Raw genomic sequence first — 10,625 nt, forward strand, 5'->3', positions numbered from 1 at the left:
GTCGCCTCTTATTCGCCTTTTCTCTAAGCTAAAAGGTTCCCCAACGCTGTATCCTTTCCTCCATCCCCTTGATCTTTTTGGTGGCCCTTTTCTGAACCTTTTCCAACTCTACAGTATCATTTTTGAGGCGACCAGAATGTTTGAAGGCCTCTGCTTGAAGGTTCCTTCTGCCATTCTGCAGGAAGGGAGGTCCAGAACAGTGGGACCAACACCAAGAAGACTCTGCTGTCCCTGTGCTCGCTAACCTAATTAACCATCCTTGCAGGACTCTGCTCGGTCTTAATTAGGGCCGCCATATTTCAAAAAGCGAAAAATCCGGACACAAAAGTTTATTTTTATTTTTTTAGTTGTTTAGCCCCCCCCCCTGCATATCTTTAATGCAGATTCCGTGAAATTCACTAAAATAAACACTTCCAATTTCTACATAGACACTTCTTCCAACTATAGTCATACCTTGGGTTACAGCCGCTTCAGGTTCCTTTTTTTCGGGTTACGGACTGCCAAAACCTGGAAGTACCGGAAACTTTCTGGATTTTAGCGGTCGCGCATGCACAGAAGCGCCAAATCGCAACCCATGCATGCGTAGACATGCCGCTGCAGGTTGCGAATATGCATCCCACACAGATCACGTTCACAACCCGAACGTCCACTGTACAGAATTCCAGCTGTGTCCAGGAAATTCCAGGCGTATGGGAACACCTAAAATAGCTACGCCAGGCTCTCTAGGCCAGGGGAAGCCTTAAGGGCTGCCTCTCCCCGTATGAACCTCTGTGGTCATCATCCCAGCCCCTTCTTCATATGCCTCCTCCTCGAGAGATCCAGAGGGCGGCAACACGAGAACGGGGCCTTTTCTGCAGTGGCTCCCCATCTGTGGAATGTTCTTGCCAGGGAAGCTGACCTGCTGCCTTCATTATACCAGACCCTCCTCTATTTTCCAGGGACAGTCCTGGATTTACAGAAGCTGCCCCGGTTTCTGATTTGATATCGGATTGTTCCATTTTTCATTCAGACGTCCCTATTTTCATCCGAGATATGATGGAGAGTATGGAGTTGTCCAACCCCCGACCCATCTGAAAGCAGCCCTGTATAGGGAGGGGTTTTAATGTTTTGTTATGTTCTTATATATGTTGGAAGCCGCTCAGAGTGGCTGGGGCAACCCAGTCAGATGAGCAGGATATGAATAGTAAAACCATTGTTATGGAATAGGATGTGCCTGTTTTCATTGGAGAAATGTTGGAGGGTATGTCATAGGCATCAACATCACCTTGCCAACAAAGGTCCGTATAGTAAAAGCTCTGGTTTTCCCAGTAGTGATGTATGGAAGTGAGAGCTGGACCATAAAGAAGGCTGATCGTCGAAGAATTGATGCTTTTGAATTCTGGTGCTGGAGGAGACTCTTGAGAGTCCCATGGACTGCAAGAAGATCAAACGTATCCATTCTTAAGGAAATCAGCCCTGAGTGCTCACTGGAAGGACAGATCCTGAAGCTGAGGCTCCAATACTTTGGCCACCTCATGAGAAGAGAAGACTCCCTGGAAAAGACCATGATGTTGAGTAAGATTGAGGGCACAAAGAGAAGGTGACGACAGAGGACGAGATGGTTGGTCAGTGTTCTCAAAGCTACCAGCATGAGTTTGACCAAACTGCGGGAGGCAGTGGAAAACAGGAGTGCCTGGCGTGCTCTGATCCAGGGGGTCACAAAGAGTCGGACACGACTAAATGACTAAACAACAGCAATGCTCTCTCTCCCGTACCAACTTGTGCACGCGAACATGCAAGTGTGACAAGGGTTGGGGAAAGCAGCCGTGATTCAAAGGAGAGTGGGTGGGTCAAGAGGGCAGAAGCGGAACCAAATTAATCTAAATCTGGTTAGAATTCCGGGCGTCCACCCTCCTCGTCTCGCGCACGCGTTGCTTCCTTTTAGTACGTTTTTAAAATTCTCCCCTCTCTGTTTGCAATTCATAATTAAGTCCAACCAGAACACAGATGAGAGTTTTTAGCTGTTTAATGTTCCGTCAGGGCCTCTCGTCGTTGGGGGGGGGGGGGAGAGAGACTCTGGGGCGGGGAAGTGACAGACGATTTTACAGTGTGCCTGTAAGAATTTCATAGCGCCTCGTAAATAAATAAATAAATAAATAAATAAATAAATAACATCACGCGCTCTCCCCCCCCCCCCGCCCCCAACTCCACGCCTGGATTTACGAGGAGCGCTGTCCTTCAGGGGAAGGAAGAAACAATGCGATTAAAGAGCCCTCTGCCACCAGCCCCCCAGGGGGGAAAGTGGGGCTGACATGAATGGCAACTAACTCCCTCCCTCCTTCCCTCCCTCGCTCTCGAGCTTGTCTTCTTTTATCCGCACCGTCTTCGAGCATAAACGAAAAGCTGCCAATATTATGGCTCAGGAAATATCGCCGGTCTCGTCTTGCAGCTGTAAATCTCCCCCTCTTCTTTTTTTTATTATTTATCTAAGGGTCTTCCCTGATGAAGGGGCAGTTGCTGGAGCGACCGTGTTGCATATTTATTGTGCTCTGGAAGTCTGATCTGTAATGTTAGCCTCTGGAGGTACACTGTTAATAGTTGTTGTTTAGTCATTAAGTTGTGTCCGCCTCTTCATGACCCCCTGGACCAGAGCACGCCAGGCACTCCTGTCTTCCACTGCCTCCCCCAGTTTGGTCAGACTCATGTTTGTAGCTTCGAGAACACTGTCCCACCATCTCATCCTCTGTCGTCCCCTTCTCCTTGTGCCCTCCATCTTTCCCAACATCAGGGTCTTTTCCACGGAGTCTTCTCTTCTCATGAGGTGGCCAAAGTCTTGGAGCCTCAGCTTCAGGATCTGTCCTTCCAGTGAGCACTTAGGGCTGATTTCCTTAAGAATGGATACGTTTGATCTTCTTGCAGTCCATGGGACTCTCAAGAGTCTCCTCCAGCACCAGAATTCAAAAGCATCCATTCTTCGGCGATCAGCCTTCTTGATGGTCCAGCTCTCACTTCCATACATCACTACCGGGAAAACCATGGTTTTAACTATATGGACCTTACTGTTAAGAGGTGGTCCAAAATGGAGAGGGCATCTCCGCATGCTACTTCTGGGGCAACCTCCATCCTTTCCCCTTTCTGGCCAGTGCCTGCCTGCTCCCTGCACCCCTTTCTCTTCTCCCCGCTGAAAACTTACTGTTCTCCCCAGCAAGCAAAGCTCGGGCAAGTGTCACGGATGCAGTTTTCCCCTTCAGTCAGCACTGCTTCTTAACTTCTTTTCTCCTTTGCCACTGGAAACACGAACTTTGCAGCCCGTAGGATCCTCTGCATTCTCAGATTCACGATATTGAAAGCAATGTCATGTCTTGCCACCCTGATACCATCATGAGCTGCTGCTGCTGCTTTGGCGATCCCTTGTAGCCGAGTAACATTGTCTTCCATGAACAGTCTTAACAGTGAGTCCATAAGTGACTGTGGAGGCCAGTTCTGGATCCACACGTCCTTCCACAGTGGGGACATAGGTTTCTGGGTGGGAGTTGATCATGGTGAGGGCATGGCTGTCAACGTTTCCCTTTTTTAGAGGGAAATTCCCTTATTCCGAATAGGATTCCTCGCAAGAAAAGGGAAAAGTTGACAGCTATGGGTGAGGGTTTGCCAAGCGTGCCTTCCTCTTAGCACGTCTCTCCCTTGCGTCCTGAGTTCGAGTGTCTTCAAAGCCTGTGACACCTTTGGTAAAGGCTGTTCTCCAACTGGAGCGCCCGCAGGCCAGTGTTTCCCAGTTGTCAGTGTTTATACGACATATTTTTAGATCTGCCTGCTGGATCAGGGCCATTGGCCCATCTAGTCCAGCATCCTGTTCTCACACTAGCCAACCGGAAGCCTGCAAGCCGTCTCCCCTCCTGCAGTTTCCAGCAAATTGTATTCAGAACCTTTTCTACCTCTGACCGCAGAGCACATCCATCGTTGCCGATAGCCATCAATCCTCCATTAATTTGTCTAAACCCCTTTCATAGCCATCCAAGTTGTTGGCCATCACTGCCTCCTGTGGAAGGGAGTTCCAAAGATTAACTATGCAAATAAGTCCTTTTTTCATCTGTTCTGAATCTTCCAACATGCAGCTCCATTGGATGCCCACAAGTCCTAGTGTTATAAGAGAGGGAACAAAAGTTTTCTCTCCCCTCTTCCTCCATGCTGTGCATCATTTTATAACCAAGTTTCTCAGACTTAGCTCCCGGCTGTTGCTGGACTACAACTCCCATCATCCCTGACCACTCGTCCTGTCTAGCTAGGGGTGATGGGAGTGGTAGTCCGACAACAGCTGGAGACCCAAGATCATAGCTGGCAACTTACAGATTTGAAAATAAGGGACCCGGCAGCCTCGAAAATAAGGGATCATCAGCCAAAATAAGGGATTTTCCAAGCACAGGTATGTTCAACTTCTGAGCCCCTCCGAGCCAAAGGCAGAAAGCCCAGCCAGCAGCCAAACAAAGCCTCAAGCGGTGGTTCCCACAGCGCAGCAACCCGGCAAAGGGGATGCAGCAAGGGAAACCACCGTCACCTCTCTGCTGGGAAGCGCTGAGCAAAGCCGAGTCCCCAGGCAACGCGGCTAATTTGATCGGCACAAGGCATGCAAGCTCCACCCCCCAGTCGTTCTTAGACTCCTTATTGGGTGAGCAACGCAGCCAAGCAACACAGTTGGAGCCTCCCTCCTCCCTGGCCGGCAGAGAGGGAGAGAGAGGAGCTGCTTCCTTTGAAACCCGGGAAATTTAAGGGACATCATCAATAAGGGACAGCAGCGGGACACAGCGCTGGGATAAGGGACTTTCCCGCCAAATAAGGGATGCTTGACAGCTATGCCCAAGATTGAGAAACACCATACCATGACACCTTGTCGTTGCCTTTTCTCCGAAGTAAAGATCATCCTGAATGCACGGTAGAAAGGACGGCTGGAGGGGGCCCAGTGCAACAGTAACCCTAGAATCATAGAATCATAGAGTTGGAAGAGACCACAAGGGCCATCGAGTCCAACCCCCTGCCAAGCAGGAAACACCATCAGAGCACTCCTGACATATGGTTGTCAAGCCTCTGCTTAAAGACCTCCAAAGAAGGAGACTCCACCACACTCCTTGGCAGCAAATTCCACTGTCGAACAGCTCTTACTGTCAGGAAGTTCTTCCTAATGTTTAGGTGGAATCTTCTTTCTTATAGTTTGAGATGCCCAGCCTTTGCTTAAAGCCCTTGAAGACCATCTAGAACAGGCCTCCTCAACCTTGGCCTTCCAGATGTTTTGAGACTACAATTCCCAGCATCCCTGACCACTGTGGTCCTGCTAGCTAGGGGTCATAGGAGTTGTAGGCAAAAAACATCCAGAGGCTGAGGAAGCCAAGATCTAGAAGGATCCCTGCTCTCCTCTTGACCTTGACGGATCTGCCGCCTCCTCGGTGCCTCTCGTGCCCCCACACGGCTGGGCACCCAGAGGTCTGCTCCCCTGCTGCTGACTCCTTTTCCACGGCATTAGCCAGCGTCGCAGGTGACTAATGGCCAAGTCGGGGGCGACTGCCAGGCCTCCCTCTGATGTATGGTTGTTATATTAAGGGTGGAAAGGTGTTAAATGAGCCCTCTTTATTTTACATAAATTAGCTCAAAAAGCCATGCATCAATGCCACCTCCACTTACAGCCCTGCCCAAAGTTTGTCGAACCAAGTTTTAAAAGGCGGGGAGGAGACTTTGCCACGTTCCTCATGCATCTTCGGTGGCGCTGCTGCAGGAGGGACCCGTGGTTTCTCAGCGGGGGAGCCCAGCGGGGTCTACGTGAAGAATCTCCGGCACGAAAGGCCTTTCCCAATATAAAGCCTAGATCCTTCTTGGAACCGACCCAGACCCTCAAAAGGCAGCATCATTCCATCAGGGGCCGTGACACCTGGGTTAAGTTTGGTGCTGGGGGGGGGGGGCGGCGCTGGAGATGGGTGTCCCTTGTTCTTTTCCAGGCAGCGGGGCCAGTTTGGAAACCTGAAGCCTTGCGACTTGGCAGGCAACGTAACGTAAAACCCGTCCCTGCTTCTCAGGCCTTAGAGACATCCATCAGTCCCTGATCTGAGCCGCTACAGGGGGCCAAGCTGGGCGGTCGCCCCCTCCTCAGATCGAGCCCCTTCCACATTTATGATTTGCACACCCTCTGCACATCCCAGCTTCTGGTGCCTGTCAGAGAGAGAGAGAGAGAGAGAGATCATGTGAAACAGTGATCTGAAGGAAGGTTGCAGCGTTTGTGCCTTTTCTGTTTAGAGAAAAGGCAACATGATAGAAGTTTGCAAAACCGGACGGAGAAAGATTTTTTCTTCCTCTCTCCTAATACTAGAACTCGTGGACATGGAAGGAAGCTGAATGTTGGAAAGTTCAGGACAGACAAAATAAAGTCCTTTTTCACGCAGCACATTGTTCAGCTGTGGAACTCCCTGCTACAAGAAGCAGGGATGGCCACCAATCTAGATGGACAAATTTATGGAGAAAAGGGCCTTCAATGGTCATTAGCCAGGAGGGCTGTGCTCTGGCTCCACAGCTGGAGGCAAAAACGCTTCTGAATACCATAATAAATTATTATTATTATTATTATTATTATTATTATTATTATTATTATTTCCTTCTTGCGCTTCTTCCATATCCTGGGGGAGCAGAATGCTGGACGAGATGGGCCATTGGCTTCATCCAACAGGGCTCTTCTTATATTAGGAAAAGAGAGGGCATGTGCTGAACACACATTTAGAAACAAGTGGAAATTTGCGCCCCTAACAATTTGTACCCGGGGCAACCGACACTGGACCCCTCCCTCCCCACACCACTGGATTCTGTCTCTAAACCAGGAATGGGGACCTGTGGGTCTCCTGGTGTCACTAGACTGCATCTCCCATAATGCCTGGTGGTTGGCCGTGCTGGCTGGGGGCTGATGGGGGGCTGAATTCTGCCACTGAATTCTGCTCTGGTCAGACCTCACCTGGAGTACTGTGTCCAGTTCTGGGCACCACAGTTCAAGAAGGACACTGACAAACTGGAATGTGTCCAGAGGAGGGCAACCAAAATGGTCAAAGGCCTGGAAACGATGCCTTATGAGGAACGGCTAAGGGAGCTGGGCATGTTTAGCCTGGAGAAGAGGAGGTTAAGGGGTGATATGATAGCCATGTTCAAATATATAAAAGGATGTCACATAGAGGAGGGAGAAAGGTTGTTTTCTGCTGCTCCAGAGAAGCGGACACGGAGCAATGGTTCCAAACTACAAGAAAGAAGATTCCACCTAAACATTAGGAAGAACTTCCTGACAGTAAGAGCTGTTTGACAGTGGAATTTGCTGCCCAGGAGTGTGGTGGAGTCTCCTTCTTTGGAGGTCTTTAAGCAGAGGCTTGACAACCATATGTCAGGAGTGCTCTGATGGTGTTTCCTGCTTGGCAGGGGGTTGGACTTGATGGCCCTTGTGGTCTCTTCCAACTCTATGATTCTATGAAGTCCAACGGGATCTGGGCAGCCATGGCTGCCCCCTGCTCTGAATGCACCTTCAAAACCAAGTGAGAACCACAGAATATCGTTTCTAACCCTCTTAGTCACTTGCTCTGGGCAACTGACGTCTGAAAGGATAGGCATGTGTTTGTTTTATCAAAGAGAGAGAGATCGCGTGAAACACTGATCTGAAGAACAGCGTTTGTGACTTTTTAGTTCAGTGTATCTGAAGGAGCGTCTCCACCCCCATTGTTCTGCCCGGACACGGAGGTCCAGCTCCGAGGGCCTTCTGGCGGTTCCCTCACTGCGAGAAGCTAAGTTACAGGGAACCAGGCAGAGGGCCTTCTCGGGGGTGGCACCCGCCCTGTGGAACGCCCTCCCACCAGATGTCAAAGTGTTTTCTCAACATATCTGGTAACTGAGAAATTAAAGTTTTTTAAAAAGGTTTTGAATAAATTCTGAAGGTTTTTCCCTGTCCCCTTCAGTTCATCAAATGCACAGAGCACATTTTGAAATTCTAGGTGTGAGAAGTTTTGCCGGAAGTCAGTATTTTCAGCGGGGTTCTTAAATGTATTGTTTACTTCTATTCCTACATTCTTATCCTGCTGTTTCTCCAAGGAAGTCAGGGCAATGTGTTTCCCTCCATCCCCATTTTATTCTCCCAGGACGCCTGTGAGGTAGGTCAGGCAGAGGGAGAAAGAGAAAGAGGCTGCTGGCTGCTGAATGGGTTTCACAACTAAGCCGGAATTCGAACCCAAGTCTGGCCCTCTGCCCACAAAGTCGCTTCCCTGAGCAGCCCCTCCATCAGCCTGAAAGTTTCCCCGCCTCTCCTGGCTTGTTAAGACCTGCCATCCTCTTTCCCGGGACGCTGCTTCTTCCAGTTCCAGTGTTCTGCATTTTGTCATCCTGAGCTTGACCTTGTCAGCAAACCTGAGCCCTTCGCCGCATCCATCCTGCTAATTCACCCTGCCGTTTAATGTGTGTGGAGCCAGGAGCATTGGAGTCTTTGAAAGTGAATTGCTCCTTCTCTGAAGGGCTTAAGGTGCTCTGATTTCCGGTGACAAGAATCGCAGAATTGCAGAGTTGGGACCCCAAGGGTCATCTAGTCCAACCCCCTTACATGCAGGAACCTTTTGCCCAACATGGGACGCGAACCCACAACCCTGAGAGTAAGAGTCTCATGCTCTACCCACTGAGCTCTCCTGCCAGTGTAAACGATGTTGAGCTGGATGGAGTTACCCGCATGGAGTTCCCCGTTCACTATAGCTCTGGGTAATGGTAATGGCAATGACAGTGGGCACCAGGTTTCCTTCCTGAGTTAAAAAAATAAGCCTCCTTTTATTAGAACCTAAGACCCTTCCTCTCCTTTTCTCCCAAACGCTGTACCCTTTCCTCCAAGGGCAGTCGGCCCATCCTCCCTCTGGTTGCCCTTCTCCCAACCTTTTCCAGCGGTAAAGGTAAAGGGACCCCTGACCATTACGTCCAGTCGTGGCCGACTCTGGGGTTGCGGCACTCATCTCACTTTATTGGCCAAGGGAGCTGGTGTCCAGCTTCCGGTTCATGTGGCCAGCAGGACTAAGCCCCTTCTGGCGAACCAGAGCAGCGCATGGAAACGCCGTTCCCCTTCCTGCCGGAGTGGTACCTATTTATCTACTTGCACTTTGAGGTGCTTTTGAACTGCTAGGTTGGCAGGAGCAGGGACCGAGCAACGGGAGCTCACCCCGTCGCGGGGATTTGAACTGCCGACCTTCTGATCAGCAAGTCCTAGGCTCTGTGGTTTAACCCACAGCGCCACCTGCGTTTCCATCGGTACAATGTCCATTTTCGAGGTTAGGCAGCCAGAATGGCGCCTGGGATAACCTCGCTTTCCCAAGAGCTTTGCAGATGCATCAGTGCACCTGCCTCACTGTGGACTAGTAGCCCAGTGGGCTTGGCAGCTGTGGCAAAGGGTGTGTGTGTGTGTGTGTGTGTTAGGATTTGACAGATGAGAACTGGGCCTTGTATAGAATGGATGGCAAGCAGGTGAGGTGCAACATCAGGGCAACCATTGCTCAGGTCAGGCAGCATTTTCAAAGTGAGGGAGATCAAGCGATCTGATCTGGGTGTGTGTCCTTCTCGCTTTTGGTTTATTTATGAAAATATTTCCATGCCACTGTTTAATAAATATATATATCCAAAGGCTTTGCAGCACTAAAAACTTTAAAACATAGAATTAAACAGTTTAAAAACCAATATCACTTACCCATTGTGGAAGGATGCATTCTTAATTGCCTGCATAGGCCTGGAGGAATCGAAAGCTTTTCAGTTTAAAAGTTGGCACAGAGGGTGCCTGCTGTATCTCCAGTGGCAGAGAGTTCCACAGGACAGGGCTGATGACACTGAAGGCTCAGTTTCTCATTGTTGTCAAACGAGACTCCCCAACTCAAAAAAATGACCAGTGATGCTCCTGCAGATGATATCAGCGATTGATGCCAGGTTGTAAGAGTTCACGCCTCTTTTCCTTTTGATAACAAACAACTCTCTTTTCTTTTCTTTTCTTTTCTCCCAGGGAAGCCTTTGCAGATCAAGCCCAGGTTGTGAGGACGGCAACAGGTTGTGAGGACGGCAACACCTTCGAGCAGAGCCCTGCGCAGCGGATGATGCCTCGGCCACACACGCCTCAGGGATTCAAAGTCACCCTGGCGACTAACTCAGGAAGACACAGCACCGTGACAGACAGGCAAAGGCTTGGCTGGATTTGTCCAGAGGGACTGCCCGCTTGTTTTATGTAAGAAGTGGGGTTTGCGAGATGAAGGCTACCCCAGTCTCCCACACAGCCCAGGAGCACAGCTTTGTGGTTTTATTTTTTTTCCAATAAAGGAGCTTTTCCCTTTCAGACTTTCACCAGCTCCTAATTCAGCTCCGCTGGCCTGCACTGCAGAAACGTTTGCCTGGGTCCCAGGCGCAGCGTGGCTGTGCTGGCTTCACCTGGAAGCAGGGAGAGAGACCAGGTAGAAATCTAAGATATAGATCTGCACCCCAGTCCCTATGAAACTTTGCCACCTCAAGCTTGGACCACTTGGCCAGTGTGGTTTTCCCAAGGGTGCCAAAATGCAGAGCTAAGGGAGATGGTTGCTGATAGATGGCTCTGGCGTTTCAAAGCCAATTGGGGGATTGTTGATTGA

At 49.9% G+C, this 10,625-nt stretch overlaps 1 protein-coding gene across 1 annotated transcript in view; it reads left to right on the plus strand.

The window, feature by feature from the left end:
* The window catches only part of ZC3H3 (zinc finger CCCH-type containing 3), a 279,283-nt gene extending 268,947 nt beyond the window's left edge, over nucleotides 1-10,336 (plus strand). The window contains exon 12 of the mRNA XM_079984218.1: nucleotides 10,010-10,336. Coding sequence (XP_079840344.1) covers nucleotides 10,010-10,041 — 32 coding nt within the window. The 3' untranslated portion in view covers nucleotides 10,042-10,336. The remainder of the gene's footprint in view (nucleotides 1-10,009) is intronic.
* Nucleotides 10,337-10,625: the final 289 nt, after the last annotated feature.

Source organism: Podarcis cretensis, assembly GCF_951804945.1.
Source record: "Podarcis cretensis genome assembly, chromosome: 7".
In the NCBI taxonomy this organism is placed as follows: domain Eukaryota; kingdom Metazoa; phylum Chordata; class Lepidosauria; order Squamata; family Lacertidae; genus Podarcis; species Podarcis cretensis.